Source organism: Caloenas nicobarica, chromosome 3 (genome assembly GCF_036013445.1).
Source record: "Caloenas nicobarica isolate bCalNic1 chromosome 3, bCalNic1.hap1, whole genome shotgun sequence".
NCBI lineage: Eukaryota > Metazoa > Chordata > Aves > Columbiformes > Columbidae > Caloenas > Caloenas nicobarica.
In genome coordinates this window covers 75,790,964-75,810,242 of record NC_088247.1, presented here as the reverse complement: position 1 = coordinate 75,810,242, position 19,279 = coordinate 75,790,964, and the positions used below count along the sequence as shown (strand labels likewise).

Sequence of the window (19,279 nt, the reverse complement as noted above, 5' to 3'; positions counted from 1 at the left end):
ACCCCTGTCTCTGTTAGAGCATCTCCACTGTAACAGAGTCTGTGCATAAATTCACCAAATGACAAGAAAATGTAATCAGGCAGGAACAACCCCTGTCAGCCCTTACATCGATGGGAGTTTGCCTCAATACAGACCTGAAAATTTGGCCTAGTGACTGAGAGGAAGCATGGCAGGCATTCAACCCTTCCTACAATTTGGACCTGGACAGAACTTGCAATCCTGGACGATTTTCCACTTTCTCACCAAAACTGTATATCAGCGTTCAGGGCTACAAGAGGCATTAATTTGATGCTGCACTCTTCTGCTCCCAGACTAAACACCAACCAGTCTGTTGCCCTGATCTAACTGGGTGCACTGGAAAACAATTCAAGGGTATTAAAAGTCACTCACGTTTGAGAAATGTATGTATATGTAATGCATTCTAGTCCAACAAAAACTGCATCTAAACAGTCGTCCAAATAGAGAACAATAAAAATCCTTTCATTTTAATAAGTGGTCTTTGCTCACTGAAGGACAATAAAAGTGGTAAGTTTAAATAACATTAAGATCTCTCTGGAAAACGATGAAACAAGGTAATCCACTGTTTAAGTGGCAATGATATGAATTTTTTCATGGCTTGTTATGACTGTAATAGAATTGGTTGAAAAATTTCTTTGTGATTGTCTTTGGTGGAAAACCAGGTCTTTAAATGAAAATATGTTTTTCATTCAAAGTGTTTGTCTTTCATTAAAAAATGTGATTTTAAATGAGAAGAAAACAAAAACAAAACCCCACAACAAGTTGTTTATTTGTGCTGAACTTCCTAGAGAATTATAAACTCAAAGATGCTTACAAGTTTTGAGAGGTATCTCTGAGTTTTTAAAAATTGGAGACCATTATATCCTGCATGTACATTCAACCTAAGGACCCCGGCCTCTGAAAAAGGAGGAATAATGAAGTTTCAAAATTGTTGGTCCCACAAGACATTACAATGGCAAACCAAGATTTTGACTTTTGAGACACAACTAACCAGCTTTTGAAGGATTTGTTGGTTTTGTTGTTTGAATTTCCACCTTGCAAATAGATTTTTTTAGCTGAATATGCATATCTTTTTTAAAAAAAATTTCCCTAAGAACTCGATTTTTTCCAGACAATGCTGTGTTTTCAACCTGTTTGGTATATTAAGCTTTGCCCTCTCTTTTCTCTTGTGTTTTGTAATACGCCAAGAGAATTTAAGATCTGAAATTTAATTTACAGCCTTAATCTTATTTAAACATAGTTTTATTTGTGGTTGAATGCAGATACTTGGCCGGCTGTTCTTAAACTAAACCAGGTATTAAAAACAGCTTAATGAAAAACAGTGGTCTGTCTCTTCAACCACTGCTTCTTCTCCGGTAACACACATATCTAGTGCATTACGGCAAAAGCAGTTAATGTTATTTCTAGGCAGTGCAGAGTGCAGGGAAAACATAGTGTCTAGCATTTATCTGGAACAGTCTCTTATGAGAGAGGACAGAGCATGATGGACAGGGTGGAGTGAAGAGGAAAGTAAGCCAGTAATAATACAATACTTGGGGTATACACAGCATCTCGCAGATTAAAAGATCCCAGAGTGGTTTTATGCACTTTAGCAAAGTAATGTGACTAGAACAAGTTCCCTTGTGTCAATTATGACCCTTGGTGTGGCTTTTCATGGAAAGGAGGCTCTACACTGGTCCCAAACAGAAAAGCCAGTGCATTGCACTACAGGCAGCCTAGGGGGAAGGATCCACAGATGATAGCATTAACCCGGGACCTTAGCAGTCCATAAAAGCAGACACAACAGTAAAGGCTTGGATTGATGCAATAGCTGCATTGCAGACACATGGCCAACGCACAGGTTTTGGAGTGAATTCCACTCCTCCCACAGAAGTCCCTGTAGGGGTTTAACTTCTCTTGCTTTTTTACCAAATGGAAAATTCTAACATTATTGATGAAGCCTCAAAAAGTTCCTGCATCACATGGCAATTTTTTCAAGAATTAAAGGAGAAAGCCAAGAATTTATTGGAAAATAATTAAGCAATGTTTTAACAGTAACACAAGCTGTCAATCTTTTCAGGGAGTTTGTTCAGAGGTACATGGTTTGGCAAATAAGAACGTTGGAAGTCAGATGTGATAAATTGCCCCATTAAAAATCCCTCCAAATTCAAACCACTGTGACTGCCCATAACCTGATATACCAAGGAAACCCTAGAAATTAATTCAGACTGTCAGAAACGTACATATCAGGAACCTGAGGTAAAATTTTGACTCCAGCCACTAGGGCTGATTCACGTTACATGGCTATATGGATCCTTCCATGGCCCATATTTCCATTAACAGCAGTCAGAGTTTTTTGTGCAGAATGTGGCCAGATCAAGCAGTAGAATTCCACAGTTCACATAAGATATTAACAAGGGAATATTTTGCCCTGACTGTTTTTGGCTTTTTTAAAAACACTTATTACTCAGTTATTGGAAAGGTGGACAGTTGGTCATTTGACTTAACCTCATGGAATAAAGAGAAAATTGTTTTTCTCAGAAGAATCTAGTCTGTCTTACAAAACCAGAATAATCTTGCCAGAACAGCTCACTGAATGACTTTAAATGAAGTTAAGAGCAAAACTTAAAGTTTCAGCATTCTTAATGTTATAATTTTCAAGAGTTTTTATCAGCTCACACATTAAGACATAAGGAGTTCTTAACCTTGAAAAATGTAGGAGAGAGTTTGGTGGGTATCCTGGAATAACTTTCTTCACCACCTATATTCCAGAGTTTCTTATTGTTCAAGAACATAACCAACAGTTTACTGAAGTTTTGAAAATATGAATGTCAGAGCCCTCTGACATTGTAGCTATTTCTTTCATTTTGTAATATATTTTTTTACTGTCTCGACCTCAAGACTAGTATTGGATCCTTAATATTTCAGAAAATAAAAAAACAAAACAAAAAAACCACAAAACAAAACAAAGCAAAAAACCAACCAAACAAAATCAAAACAAAACAAAAACCACACCAAAAATACACAAGACAATTGTTTAGATGGCAGTTTGCAAATTTAGATGCCTAATTCTATATGCTTACTCTTGACCTGGGCCTCTTGCTCAAGTAAGTGCATCAGAATAAAAAAAAAATTGCCTTTACTGTCTTGACAGAGATATGCAAAGGTTACTGTCTCTGTTCATTGCTTTTAGGGTTGTTGGCTGGGGGCAGGGCAGGGAAGGGAAGGCATCTCTGCGTGGAGGAACATGGACATTTTCTCCTAAATCTCAGGTCATTGGGATCATGATGGAAGGCCTGCCAGCTCTTACTGTTGACCCTGCTGGACTTATAATTGTCTACAAAATTTGGAAGACCTTTCTTCTGTATACCACCCAGCAATCATAGTATAGCCATAGCCAGATCCAGACTATCTTGACTGGAAGATTTATCTATTTCCCAGAAACATTATGTCTTTAGATATGATCCAGTCTGATATATTTCTGTGCATGAACATGATTTATGTGATTTATTTTTTGCATCTGTCATTGCAATATAGACTGTTAGCCTGACACCCCTCTTAGGATTTATGAAGCTTATTGATGCTTTTATGATTATGCAATCTGATGTCTGGTAAACTGTAGAAAGCTACAGGTATGTGGGGGAGTGTGTGTCTAACAACCGAAGGAGAACTTCAGGCAGGACTGTTGTGTCATTTACTTGCTGCAGAAAGTAATGTGATATAATTAAAAGGTTCAGGAAAGATTACTATCTTTTGGCATCAGATTTTAACACATGCAGTAAAACAAATTATCAACATTGAATAAAACAGATATTTTCTTCTTTTTTATAATCATCTTTCTTTTTTTTTTTTCCCCCACAGTGGGGGTCCAATAAAACTCTGGAACATCCTGAGCATAAAGAACATGAATTGGATGTAAAACAGAACTCTTCTTCTTTTAATAGTTTAAGATGGAAGGATCTTCCCTTGTAGTGGGAGGAAAAATCTAGAAATGTCAGCACTTGATCTTTATAAAGGTTTTGAACTAATACGTAAATTAAAATGAAGATAAATGAAAATGTTTGTGAAAAGGATTATTAAAGATAGGACAGAACTAAAATAACCATGATCCAGCAGCCTGTAAATTAAGAATATCATAATATACAAGGACTGTGGGGAGGTCTGGAAAGTTTTATCTTCTTGGAAGAGGCTGAAAGAACTGAAAGAAAACTGTAATTTTCCTTTACCGATTTAGGATAGGCAAGGCAAGGCAAGGCAAGTAAAGGCAAGGTAAGGCATGGAAAGGAAAGAGGACCAAAGAGTATGAAGATTAATTTTCTTCACAGGTGAAAAGGGTGAAGAGTGCTGCTCTCTCTTTGTGTAATAGCTAAATCAGTGCTAGGATATCATTAAAAATTGCTACTGAAAAGTAAGACAGAGCTCTCCATTAGGAACCAAGGCAACCATTTACTGATTGGCCCTAATCATGCAAACAACCAGTAGTTTCAAAGCCACCATTGTTTCAGCTTCCAAGGATTATCTTCAAACCAGTATTCTAAAAGAATACTACTGTGAAACTATTCTGTTTCTTTACAGAAAGATAAAAAATGGAAGAGAGGAGAGCTACCTCCTACTCTTAAAAGTATTTAAAAATAAAACACTAGGGGATATAAAAAGATGTGACAGTGCCTCACACATCTCTCTCCCCAAAAGTTTCTTAAAAATTCTGGTTTTATAGTAAAATAGAAAGCACAAATTATATTTCACTCCAAATAACTGAGTTCATTCAAGAACTCTAAAGGGAACATTCAGTGAGTTAGCAACCAAAGCCAACTCAAAGAGTGTGAGTACGCCATAAGATTGTTGGCCTGGAAGATTCCAGTCCTCCTCTGTATCAGTTTTTCTACTTAACTTCCTCACAATGCTCTTATCTTTATCTTCCATGCACAACTTGCTGAGATAACAGGCCAAACAACAAATATTCAACCAGATGATGTCTTGCAGCACCCACGAATTTTACAAGGCCCAAAAGCCAGATCTGTGGCCATCGCAAAACATTCAGACTTCAGCTGTAGATGTCATGAAAAGGTACTGGTACCTTTTCTTGTGCAGGCAATTGACATGCAGATGAGCTCAACTTCACACTAATAATATCTGGTTTTGAACTTGTCTAAAATTTGTCAGAGACCACCCATCTGTAATGGACTGAGCTCCCATTGACAGAATCCATGTGTGGACTTAAGAGCCAATTGATATGTTTGAAGAGTTATTTAAAATCAATAGTTCTGCCTGCTACTTTTCTTTCATGGCTTGAGTTGAGGTTCTAAGGGCTCAATTCAGTGCCATTTCAGGTACTCTGGACTATCAAACCTATATGCCAGAACATCACAGATTTCCAGTAGGCTGTCATGTCCATGCAGGTACCAGATACTCTAGGCCATATGAAGGCACAAGATGCCTATATTTCACCAACTTATTGCCATGCTTTTGGTTTCTTCAGCTACAATAATGGCTGTATTTACAAAATAAGTGTGGGAAGGCAAATCCCATCTTTGAGTGTGACTGATACCTCACCAACTGCTGGAAGGAAACGCTGTCTTTAGGGCTGAAATCAAGTAATAACAGGGAAACAAACCCACTGTTTTTCCTATGTAATTCAGTGGTTTGAAATTAATGAACCACTTCTACTCAGGCTATTTTCCTATGCAAATCTACTTTATATATTCATTTAAACTCAGCTTCTAAGTGTCCAACATAGGCATAATACATTCAGAATGAATAGAAGTCTTTACACAAAAGTGCCTATTCTGCTCTAAAGTCCTCACCTGCCTTTAATGCTGAATACAAGCAGATTTGAGAACTGAAGATTGGCCAGGATCCTGCTGACCAACACATGACTTACTAGGAATCCCTGCTGAAAAATTGAGGCAACAAGGTTTTAAAACACTTTCTCCCCCTCTTCCCTGTGTTCTTTTGTCAGTTTTTTGTGATATCCATTTTTATTTCCATCTGTTATACCTCGTTTCCTATCTCAAATCTTCACATTGCAAAATAAGCCTCATTCAAAATAGTTCTAGAAAACTTCTAATTAATTTGTAATACATATGTAAGTGGGAACATACAACTGGATCTTATTTTTTTCTTGCTAGCTTACACATCTTCAGCTGTACGTAATTTATCTTCAGTGAATATAAAAAGCAACATCTGAAAAATGCAACAATTAATGAGAATAAATACAAAGTCACTGAGCTGTTACTCATTTTTCTGTCTGTAAATTACCCATTTTCCTATGCTTAGAGAGGAATTGCTATTAGAATTGATGTCATTGGGCTGACACATAACTCATACATTTATTTCCTTTGAAAGAAAATGTTACTTTTTGTTTGTGGTTTGTTGTTGTTTTTCATTTGTTTGTTTGTTTGTTTGTTTGTGTGGGTTTTTTTAAATGCAGGGGGGTTTTGTTTGTTTGTTTGTTTGTTTGTTTGTTTGTTTTTTAACTTCAGGGCTGAGTTTTTCCAGGACAAGCACAGCAGGAAGACATTAGTCAGGTACAGTTTGGAATGAACGTGAGCATTGGAGTATAGAAAAAGATTTGTCTTGGTCCTTTGTAAGAAGGTGATTTTCTGGAATGATAAATGCACAGGGACCCCACTGGAACAATTGCCTCTGAGAAACAAAATGAAGCAATCTAACAAAACAGAAACCTCGCTGACAGCCAACATAGTTTCCATGTGGGAAAAACTCATATGTAAACATGCTTTAAAGCAGTTGGATGACAAGGCCGTAAAACTGCATTCAAATCTTAGAATGTCACTCTGTCACATTAGTCTGTCTCACTGGCAGACTTTGCCAACAGATTCAGACTATACCGACAGATAAATTCAAGCAGCTATTTGATACATATATAGACACATAATTGCTAGTTTCATTATCACATTAAATATTTTAGTCTGTTAAGACTAAAGTCTCTATTTTAGTCTGTTAAGAATTTATTCACAGTACACATTATACTGTTTTGATTTGCGTTTGCAGCCAGTCTATATATACCACACTACCTTATGTGCACTTCAGTGTTCTATCAGATGGTGTTTTGAGAATGAAACTCCTGTTGGATCAAACACTCTGAGGTTCATTGATAAAGTCTTGTAACAGATTTTTTAAACCTTGAAATGGATGGTCTGTAGTAAAATGGCAGCAATAAAATGTTACTCTGTTGTGTCAGAAAATTAAATAAAAAGCTACATGTTCCTTTCATGTGCGCACAGCCAAAGCCAAAAATGAAACTGAAGATGGTTCTACATTACCAGAATATCCAGGCACAGTGGCTGAAATCTGGGCACACTTCAAGTCACTAAAGCCATAGTTTGAGGAGACAAAGAATTCTGATTTAGGATTCTTCATTCTGGATGGAAAAATTCATAATCACATGATCCACTGCTTTTTGCATAGGTATGTTAAGAATTTTGACAGCTTGACCCTGCCTCAGCAGGCTTTATGCCAGAATAAGGTTTCCTCTAGGACAACCCTATTTTATGTTAGATCATGTATGGCTTGTCCTCTAGCATCTGCTTAAAGCACATAACCATGAAGCTGGCAGAAAGCATGAAACTAGCACAAACACTACATCACGTGTCTATGCCTGATCCAGGTCAAATGTGAACTACTGGGTAAATTAGTAGCAGGTAGTCAGAGTATGAATGGTTGCTCAGCCACTGTCTGGGAGTTCTGCCACTGACTGCCAGGGGCCCTGAATTTCTACCTACTCATTTCATGTGTTCAAAATTTAACACATGAATCAAAGTTCAGTAAAGTATAATACAAAGAAATGCAACCATTTTTTCCTGTCTTATATTTTGTAAGTTATACCAGCGTGTCAACAAAACAAACACAAATTTTTCAACCACTTTACGATGTTCATTAAATAAATTACACAACTGATCCATGAACACATAAACCATTAGTGCTAATAATGCCATACTATTAAATCTTTAAGGAAACAGAACACAGAAATATTAACAGTAAGAGAAGAGAACTGAATAGTAAATCCATGAAACTGTACTGTGTCTTAGACAATGATACATTATTTAATCCTGGCTATTTTAACTTGAATTATGTTATCACCAGAATCTCTAAAGACCTTAAGAACATATGTAAGATTATGGATGACTTCTTGCCTCCTGCATTTGCAAAATTAGTTATATTTTGTACTGATTATTATTTATTCTCATTTGTGTGGTGTATAGATTGTACTTAGAAATTACTCAGTACTTTAAGAATTTTTTTGAACATTAACAATATTATCGATTAAAGTCACCCTATTTATTTTTAATGGAAATGCTCCCACGACAGACTATTAGAAAAATTTGCTTCTTAAATTCAAGCCCACAAAATGAATCCTAAGCTTTATTGGCCATTGTGAATAGGATTAAACTACCCTTCCTTAGCCTATACTCAAACTCAAAAAAGGGCATACATCCCCTGACAAATGTCATACTTAGTTCCAAAGTATTCAACAGGGATATAAGCTGCTGGTAGAGCAAATGTAGCAAGGAGAACTTAAGAGATCTCCGGTCCAACCTGAGCTCTCCTCAGGGAACTGTATATTCCCTGTTAGGTTTATTTCTCTGAACCAACAAAAAGAATATGTACCCGAAGTCATTATAGAGCATGGATATGTAATCCAGTAATTCCATGCCCTGCATCTGTAAGTCTCTCAAATGCCACTACACTGTGCTAAACTAATTTAAGGGGATTTAACCAAATGAAAGCACTGGATAACTAACATAAACTAGAATTTCCTGAGTTATTATTTTCTATCTTCCAAAACTGAAAAGCTTATGCTGATTTTATTCATTAATTGTAACTGGCAGGTCTCCTGAGGAGACAGATTTCTCAGGTCAAGACAAGTTTCTTTATGACCATGGAATATTAAGACATATATTTAGGTAAAAAATAGAAAAAATAAAAGCAATACAGACTAAAATAGTCAGCTTTTATGTAGGATATTTAGAGTTTGCCTGAAATATTTAGCATTATTATTTTTCTTTAGTTATTTTCTACAGACAAGGCTAGGTTATAGTGTTATTTGCACCTGAAGAATTTATTTGAAAACACTTGAGTAACTGTAGAATGGAAAACGAAAATTTAGCCCATTATCAATAAACTGGGTTTCATCTTTTGTTTTATAAACACAGTTCATATGCAGACATAAATTCTCCTCATTTTACTGAGACAAATACCTTTCCATAAACTTTCTGGTGTTTGTATTACCAAGTCTAAACCAGAGTTTGCTAAGTAAACTGAGCAAAGAAGACATTTGTATTTATCCCTTAAATTGAAGTCTGGGTGTCCAAAGGTGGTTAGTTTACAAACCAATGGAATCAATCATGATGTCCTTCCTATTCTGCACATGTAGCAGCCTCAAGTTTTCTCTGTGGATGTTCCCAACAGCCTTGTCACCACTCTGAGCGATAACAAGGGGAAAATCTAACCCAGTTCTTTCAAGACATTAAAAGACTTGTTTACTGAGTATCAGTGAGGTTCATCCATCAAAACAACTTGTAAATCTACAGTCACTGACACACAATGTATTTTTGGAGTCTGGAAGAGAGCAACTGCCTGGCACAACTGGTGAAGACACTGTTTTTAGCACCTAGATTCATCTGGATTGATTATGTCATATTACCTATACAAGAGGAGTTACAGCAGAGAGCAGTAATCCCTTCAGGTGCATCAGGTATGCCTACAAATTAAAGTATGTCTGGCTACATAGTGTCTACCAACTTATTTCTGCTAGTCTGGTTATGGCCCCCCAGACTGTACCATGTGGTAGTCTTCCAGAAATCCTCTGTACATAGTGCAGTTGTGAGCAAGTCCCGCTGTTAGCAAATCGAACACAATTGTGCTTTTGATGCTAAATGGGCTAGCAATCACAGGACAGGTAGATAACGCTTCTGCTTTCTCTTCCTTTGTAAATATGTCTTTAGGTGGATGGGACATTACAAGCTCCCAGTAATAAACCCACCTTTCCTTTGGTGTTTTTCTAATTTGTGTGTGTGGGTGTGTGTGTGTAAGCTTTGGCTTCCAGCAGCTGCATTGCAAACTTAAGGATTCTTGCTTTAAATCTAGTCTCTAGCACTGAAAAAAATAAATAAACACTCCTAAAAGTGACGTATTTCTATAGATATATTTTACACAACAGAAATCCCGAAGGAATTCTGTTCTGGCTAACAATGACTAAAGAAATGACAGAATAAATCTCTAGCATGGAAAGTGTTTGCTTCAAACTCTGGTCTTCGCTCTGTTTAAGGTCTTTTCCTTAAGTGCCTACTGGAGCATCAAGGAGAGGAAAAATTATTAATAATTTTTGCTTTGATGTTAACAATAGCTCATACAAAGGAATCTATATAACTCTTAGTAAGGCTATGCCTGTCTTTCTTACGATGATTGCTTGTCTTTTTAAATCCTTTTGGGCCTCAACTGAGTAAAATACTTAAAGCACAGTACTTAATGCAAAGTACAACTTCGTTTTCCATTGGATCTGAAGTGTGCTTTTGGGTGATTTACTGAGTCATAGCCTTTCCTTTCAAATTAAACATTTTTCCAGAGAAAAAGAAACCAGAAAACCTAAGAAGATTCTCTAAAATTTATTCCACTGGAAGGAAGGAACAGTGAGGAAGGCATCAAATTTTATAGTCTATCAAAGCACTGAATTTATCTGAATATTTTAGAGCCTTCAGTCTTGGGATGTTCACCTGGCATTCCTAGTGCAGGTTTACAAAGCTCAATTCTGAAGAGTGTTGAAAAAAAAGGAAAGCTAAAATTCAGTCTGTAAATAACAAGTGAGTGACGTAGCAAAAACCAGGTAACACTGTATTTCCAATTTCCTGTTAACTAACAACTGGTTTCTGATGGGAGTTTGCTTCTTTTCAGGTTTGCATCATAAGATTTACCACCAAACAGGTTAACCCACACTGTCATTTTCCAAGCATGCATCACCCTAAATAAATAAATAAATATTAAATTAAAATACCAGTACATAACAAAGACACAGATAATTAAAAAGGATGCAAAAAATAAATGTGAGATCCATTCACAGTTGCAAACAGATGTGAGCCAGAAACTTTAATGGAGTAATATCAATTTACACCGAGTAAAGCCTGGCCAAGATATTCCCATATAAAAGGAATGTATGAGCCTACAGAATCATCACAATGTAAATCATTAAGTTGCTATTATATGATGAGAGTGGAAGCATAATGGTTATTAACATGGCTTTCACTTAAATGGCTTCAGTTTTAACAAGGCTTAATGCATATCCGCATGGGAGATTTGCAAAGTAAGGACAACGTAAGTTTCTTACCTGAGCTTTTATTTGTTTTGTTTTGTCTACTTTTTACTTGCTCAGTCCATAAGGTAGGATAGCGAGAAGCTATATCTAGAAAAAAGAAATTGTGAATGGTAATTTTTTTTTTTCAAGTAACTAGTGACTGAATAGTAAGAGGCTTGTTTTAAAGATACATGTATCTAAAAAGAAAAGGGCACGCTGGTTTGTATTAGGACAGTTAAAACCTTTATTCATGCAAAGGCATGAATAGTTCCTTCCTTATCCCATTCATACAAAAGACGGAAATAAATACTTTTAGACTAAAGTCATACTTAATCAGAATAAAAATCTTCCAGTGTGGACTCAAAATACATAACAAAGGCAGATCAGATTCTGTGAGATTTGCAGTGAGTGGTAAGGCAGCCGTAATATAGGACTACGTTTGCACGTAGGCCTTGAGCTTTCCATTTACAGAACACCAAATTTCCCCAAAGGCAATTAAGCCTAACAAAATATCAACTTTAAGATTACTAGGTAATATGCCAAGGACAGAATTTACCCTTTAACTTCCTCATTTGGCCATTCAGTTTTAAGCTGTGCTCTGGCTCAAGTTTAAAACCTATCTCTGCCCGAGTAGTGACAACTGAAATTGCTAATGTTGGAATCCATAGATACAATGCCATCTCAAAACTATCACATGAAATTCATTGCTTGTAAAGACTCTGTTGTGTTTGCTGTCTTTATCTGGAAAAACCTACGGATGCTTTCAATTTCTTGCAACTGCCCCAACAGTTGCTCCTAACTCTAAGGCAGCATTTGACATTGTGGTGTATGGTCCATACTGCATAGTTCAATTCCAGACTGTTAAATTCGTGTTGATGCTCACCTTCTTCATCACCTTGGGGCTGAGTCTCCAGTGCAGGAGCTGAGGCATCATCTGAATTCAGAATGGAAAAGATTTGCAAGGAGACTACAATTATGAAAGTAAGCTAAATAAGTGTACATACATGATTGATACTAATGATTTGCACATAGCCCCGGCCGGTAAACAAACAATAATTTAAACATTATTTATAAGTACTACACAGCACAGGTATATTACATCAACAGACTACAAATAATGAATGGATGGATTTTGAGATTATGGCTGATGAAACAATTGCAGGGTCTTTGATGATGCATGATCAGGTAGCTCCCTGGAAAGTAATTTTTCATTTTTAATGCTGTACATCAATACTTATAGATTACAACTGATGAAATGAGCATTTCTAAAGAAGTAATTAGATAAGTGTATAGAAGAGGTAAGACCTGTCAAAGCAAAAGCAGTCCAGGGTGAATGAATGACTGCAGGCATTTTGACACCTTAAAATGAAAGGAAAGTTTATTTCAGCATAGCAGGATCTGTTTAACAGTCAGCTGATTTTATAAGCAAGATTCAGAGATTAGAGAACTAGAATATTGTTTCCATAATTCTTATCCTCCAGTCAGCCACCTCCATCCATCCACTACCAACCATTGCTGCAAGAAAAGAGGGAAGAATATTTATAGAAACAATAAGAGGATGTGGGTAATTTTAGATTCAGTAAAACACAGTGGAAGTAGTGCTGGAAAAGAAAAGTTCAATATGAAAAATTATTTAAGTTAACATTCTGTGAGAAAGAGAGGTACCCAAAGACCCATCTTTTCTTTATTACATTTTTGTTATTTAAAATAATTTCAGTTATTGGGTAAATATGACCTAGTAGGCCTTGCTAGCACATATTTTCCAGTCATTGCTGTTTCTTGTAGCATGGAGCTTAGGCAAAGAGAAAGAACATCCCACAGTAAACAGCATCTTCTGTGCAAGGGTTTTATTAGCATTTCTTGCAGCTTCACAGCTGGATTTCAGACCAGCATAGTTTCCAGATCATTTCCTGGCATTTTGATGGAAGGTAGAACTGAAGGTTACTGAGAAGCTTCCTCTTGGCATTTAGCCCTACCAGGGTAACAGTGAGCAGCAGCTTTCAGGCTGACACACTGCCTGTTTCTATTTCTTCTTGCTACTGCGATTGAGAACAGCATCCTCCTGTTCTCTTTGTTGTCATCATCACAGGGTTTTTTTGTAAATCTGCATCATTTTTACGCAAATCATGCAGAGGATTTGGAGACACTCTCACCTTCCTTTCTGGAGGCCAAAGCATAGTTCACAGCAAATAAAGATACCAAGTAAATACTGATAGCATGTAAAAGCAAATTTGCAGCCATGGAACACTAACATCCCTGCTTTTCACAGAACCAAAGAAATAGCAATAGAAACTTCTTTTCACTACAAAATGTTTTAACTAAAGGATGATGAGACTTCTTTCAAGAATGTTCATTCTTCAAGTCCACGCAATGACAGGATACTTTGCTCTAATGCCATTACAGAATGTCACTTCTCATTAGTGTTGCTGGTATTTTTGTGATGTCCTCTGAGTGGTGAATAAGACCATTGATTAATTTCAGAGATGCCATCAAGTATCCTAGTGTACTGAGAATCAAGACTTACATTTAGACCATCAACGAGTAAGTGATTCAGATAACCCAGAATTTCAGAGGGTAGCTTAAGGCAGGTAAATATTACCAACACCCCAGCCAGAAACTTGGTTTGGGGTTTAAATGACATTTTTCTAATCATCTTTTGGTACACAATTTCAGTTTGTGACACATTTGATCTTATGTTATTGCCTGAAGTTCAGATACAATGCTGCAACTTTAGCGACTATCAGCCCAACCAAAATTAGCCTCTTGAACTTTGATCAAGCAGCTTTTAAAATGGTTCATTTTTTTTTTTTCATCCAACAGATGTTTCATGCTTGAGTCATAGAACTGGCCTCAGGTCCCCCTCAACCAAAAGAAAGAAAGAGGTTTGCCATTTGGTCATAGATGAACCAAATATTTGGTACAGGATATCTGTATAATCTAAAAGGTATTAGCTACACTCCAGGACTGGAGGAGGTACAACAGCTCCTGAACTACCCTTAATCTGAAGGAAAACACCCACATTAAATTTCTGTTTGCACTTTGTCGGCTACATCATATTTTCAGAAAAACCTTTTGTGTTAGGAATGATGAGGCATGTGCCATTTCAGTGTTCAAAACCACATTCAATAGAGCAGTTCATCTTCATGTTATTTAGATATCTTACAGGTTAATTGCATAGGTCTTCCTGACTGGCACATGCGTATCAGACCATATGTGCATACATTTAAACAGAAACCATTCTGTTTGCTGTCAGAGTTCGGTTACCGAGATCATAGCCCTGCAGTCAACTAAGAATTTGAAAAAAGGGATGTGATCCCATCTGTGACAGATGTGCTTTTCAGATTGTCTGAATATTTCCCTTGGATAGAGGAGGGAACTGCAGGGGCAGGGAAGACACTTTAGGAAATACCATTTAGGCTTTATTCCTGTTCAGTTCAATGTGTACACTTGCAAACACACAAACAGAGCTCCTGATCTCCAAAATCTGCAGCTGGAAATTTTCTTTCAGTATTGGAATACCCGGAGAAAGCGAGGTGCACAACTGCAACAGATATGGCCTGCACAGTCATCTTCTCTTGTGAGTCTCTGTGGGACACCTTGGAAGAAAAGACTGTCTCAGGGTAAGTCTATGCTGTCTCTTGAGTAGAATCCTCAAGACCACACTTGCAGGTCCGGAGCATGTCTTCTGCAGCAGTGATAATGTTGTGAACCTGCCTGAGGTTGCTGGATTACAATACAGGCAGGTACCCCCATCCAGGCATCCCCTGTGTCCACAGGAACATGCAGAGCAAAGATGAGCAGGGAGTTTTATGGTTATTTCAAAACCTACTGCTGTGCCCTTTCCAGCTGAGCTATAAGGTACTTTTTACTACACTGTGAAGCCAAAGCACAGCTCTTTAACTCAAACAGCTGACCCTGTTCACTACTCTGTGATGGTCTCTAAAGAGGTTGGGATGTCTCTGACAGCATAACTTCATTTAAAGCATGAGGCTGGTTGGAAGAAGGGTGAGGAAGTTAGCAGCGTCTGAAAGGAGCCAGGACCACCTGGGAATGAGGTCAGTGGCCCTTCGTGCTACAGAATAAAATCAGGGCCTGAGTAAAGTGCAACCATATCATTTTAGACATTAATACGTGTGATGAGAGGAGACACTTGATAAGTTATGATTGTTCATTCCAGGTTCAGCATCTCGGCCACCACAGTCACAAACAAAAATAGAGGATTCCAGACAGGTTTTATATATGGAGTATTTCACTCAGTTCAAAGCTGGAAATGAAAGTCCTGACCTAAAGCAAATGGGTAACTTAAGGTTAGTGGAACCACAGTTTGTCCTGAAATACATGAAGGAACTATTTTCCAGTACTTCATAATTATTAGCCTTTAAAGAAGTACTGATTTTCTTAACCTAACAGTGCAATAGTTTATTTAAATATTGGGCATATCACAATGCTGCAAAAGTTCCTGTGAAAAAAATATTTCAATTATATTTACAGTGGACCAAACAGATAGCATGAATTAGCATGCATATAAGGAACTTCTTTAAAATTAATTTATGCCAGTGTAACTAAAAGCAACATTTACTGTGTTATTGTCAGCTGGATTTAAAATTCTTTTAAGTTCTTGGAGAGTTTAAGCTTTAATTTTGGTTAAAGCACAGACATCTCTCTCATTTGCATCTACCAGCTATGTTGGAGTCATATCAGATTTTGTCCTGCCAACAAGATATAAACTGTGATCTATCTCTAACAATAACAATCATCTGGCCATGAATGTAAGCCATCAGATGAATTAATCACAATATAGAGCAAAGTGCCGGGTCCAAGATGACTCAAGCACTGATTACTATGGAAATAAAGTGAAAACCCCAGTTCCTGAGATTTTGGAACTGCAGAATGCTGTCTTTATCAAACAGACAGAATAATCTGTCCTCTAGGGCAAGAAAACTGTATGGGAAAATATTTCAGACTATAGCTATGGGAAGAAAAGTTATTTTCCAAACAGCACAGAATAGCAAACTCTGTGGGGCTGAAACAAGAACAATATGATGTCTATGCATATATAGACAAAAACATACATGCATGCATATGTGTTTATATTCATAAATTGACTAAATATCTACAATGCAGATATATAATGAATACCATGTATGCACATATATACATTATATATGCAGCTATGATACATGATGAATATATATTGATAATTTAAACCTATGGAAAATCACAGTGCTGTATCCCACAGCTATTTTAGTTTCTATTTAAAGACCAGCTAAGATATTTACCTGTTTTTCCTGCACCTTCTCGTTGTGGCAGCTTCTCACTCACTGAACCTGCAATTGGAAAAAGGAATTAACCAGAAAAATATTATTTTCACTCTTAATATGTTTTCTAAGAAACATAGTTCAGCTTTAATGATTCATTTTTGTTTGCTATAGCAATAAATATGAGTAAATTCTTCTCTTGCAAACCAAAGATTTTAGCTTTGCCTGACTTCTGCATTTGTGTACCATCAATTTACTCTCAGATGCTACTTCTTGACCACCACAAGACCTGAGAAAGAGAAAACATTAAACACTACATAGACGCAAGTGCAAGAACATGCTCACATGCTGCAGAGTCAACATCTCCCTTCCCCACTGCCCATGAAGGACAGGCCCTGCAGTAAGAGACATCTCCCCGGCACTACTCCCTGGTGGTTCCTTGTGCAGGGCAGCACCCTTCCTACACATTGAGTCTTGCCTGTGCACCTCAGCTGCTCTGTGGGCCTTCTTCAGCCCCTAGCCCAGTCCTGACTCAGATTAAAAACTGCCTTTTTCTGCTTTAAATACCTCATGCACAGCCCTACAGAAATTGTATGCTGGTGTGGAAATTGTGTGTGCTGGAGGAGGCAGGGACAATGACTTAAAAGCCTGAGCCTGAGCTAGTTGCAGGGGATGTCCTCAGAGCTGCGGTCCTTAGGAAAGGAAATCTTGGCGGGAAAAGAGGTAGGAAGTTTGAAGAAGATGGGTGTTAACAGCTTATTCTACCATCTTGGTCTCCAACCCCACATCCAGTCTTGATTCCAAGTCATCAAGAAATGGAGATGCTACTGCTTTGCTTAGTTTTCCTTCAAGAGCTAGTCGTGTTTAGGTTTTAAAATAGAAGTACTTCCTTAGTTCTCACTAAGGTTTCATTACTACAACTGTTTATGTTATTCTAACTCCTAGCCACTTCTTTTTGACACATCTATCTCTGCTGCATTAAAAAACACCTTTAAAAGTGGTATTTTTTCTCTCTGAAGAGCCACATGGAGTGATCAAAAATTAAAAAGCATGATGTTTGTCAATTCTTAACATATCATCTCTTCTTACACGCACCTGTTTAAAAAAACCAAAACAAATAAACAACAATAACAAAACCAAAAAAACCACATCTGACAGATGCTCAGAAATCTGTTACATAATTTGGATGCCTTAATTTTCTTAATTTATTTCCCTATGGAATAACTAAATTCACTGGGTTTAAATCAAACGACCAAAAAAAACCCCAAACCTTGCAGCACAATAAATCTGTACTAAAAGGAAAATTTAAATAAGAGAACCCGCTAGATCATAGGCCTTATTTACCACACTGAACTGATGGTTACTTCAGCATGAAGTTTAGACACTGGAATCTGCCAGAGGGAAGACAACTAACAACATGAACCTGGCATCTGATTATAAAGCCTCCATAAAAGAATACATGATGATGTAGCCAAGCTGGTATCACCTTCTGTAGGATTCAGCTTTTAATACAGTTTTTATATATCCGTATCAAAAATATTCTTGTTTAGACTTGTTTTCCTTTTTCTTTTTTTTTTTTTTTTGTGGTAACGCATATTTGTTGTATCATGTTTGAATCACCAGAAGTTCAATATACTTAGTGATGCATGAGTATTAATTCAAACAGGAAAAATAAAGCTACTGTCATTGTAGGAATTATACCCAAGGGTATTTGGGATAGATTGTTCTAAACAGACTGCAATACTACTGTCTGTTGTTCACCCTGAGGAGGAGTCAGATTCTTACATTTATGCTAGCTGAAGCCAGAAGAGCTGAGCCTTTTGGTGCTTGGCTTGAGTTTGATAAGAGGCTCAGCTTGAACTCAAATAAGATGTTCCAGTTTTAGGAAGCAGTGCATACGAAATTACAGGTTTTTCTAATTGCACTAAATACCAGTGATTTAATCTTGCCTCAAATTTCATCCAGTTACAATTAACCCTGTAGTTTCTCAGTATAATTTTGATGTACAAGAGTATAATTTAATTTCTCTTGCAAATATAGAGATTTTAGGTCTGACTCTCATCCACACTAAAGTGTTTTACACCATTTTTTGAGTAGAAATGAGATCTTGGCATGGGCAATGTGTGTGATGAACTACCATTGATAGTCCCTTTGCACTAAAAAAAGTGGTAAGTAAAGCCTCCGTTTGACACAGTGTTGTTTCTCTATGTACATTCAGAACCACTACTACAAATTGAACTTAAAATTCAGTTTATATCAAAGTAATTTAACACATTGGTGAAATGTATATAATATTCCACGTCTTAAACCAAAAGCAGAAAAATCTTTCCAGATTTCATTAACACCAAGATGCCTTCAGATTACTCCATCTGTATGTGAAATGGTAAGAAATAATGACTATTTAATATTAATGTACAGTCAGGGAGAATTGAATTCTTTCTTCTAAGCTTTGAGCTCTTTTATCCTTAATTTTGATGGAAAATTGATAGATGGAGGAAGAGAGTGGCTTCCACAAAGGCAAACATTATCATAGTGATTCTAATTTTGCCTTGAAATTAAATGAATACTGGCAAAATTAGATTCACTGGGCTAACATTTTTTAATAGTATTAGGAAGCTAACAAAAATATTCACAGAATTTCCTACAAAGGGAAATCTGATCTCTTCACTCAGCTTCAGCTCAAATTTTAAATTTATGTAGCAGAAACTTTTCTTCT

The 19,279-nt window shown here is 36.8% G+C and overlaps 1 protein-coding gene across 3 annotated transcripts in view; it reads right to left on the bottom strand.

Moving 5' to 3' along the window:
• The window catches only part of SMOC2 (SPARC related modular calcium binding 2), a 143,731-nt gene that overhangs the window by 60,800 nt on the left and 63,652 nt on the right, over nucleotides 1-19,279 (bottom strand). For 2 of the 3 annotated variants that reach the window (XM_065630988.1, XM_065630989.1), the window contains exons 5-7: nucleotides 16,585-16,632; nucleotides 12,189-12,272; nucleotides 11,339-11,413 (exon numbers count right to left, since the gene is read on the bottom strand). In XM_065630988.1, the coding sequence (XP_065487060.1) occupies nucleotides 11,339-11,413; nucleotides 12,189-12,272; nucleotides 16,585-16,632 (207 nt within the window). The remainder of the gene's footprint in view (nucleotides 1-11,338; nucleotides 11,414-12,188; nucleotides 12,273-16,584; nucleotides 16,633-19,279) is intronic. The other variant, XM_065630990.1, reaches the window with a different exon arrangement.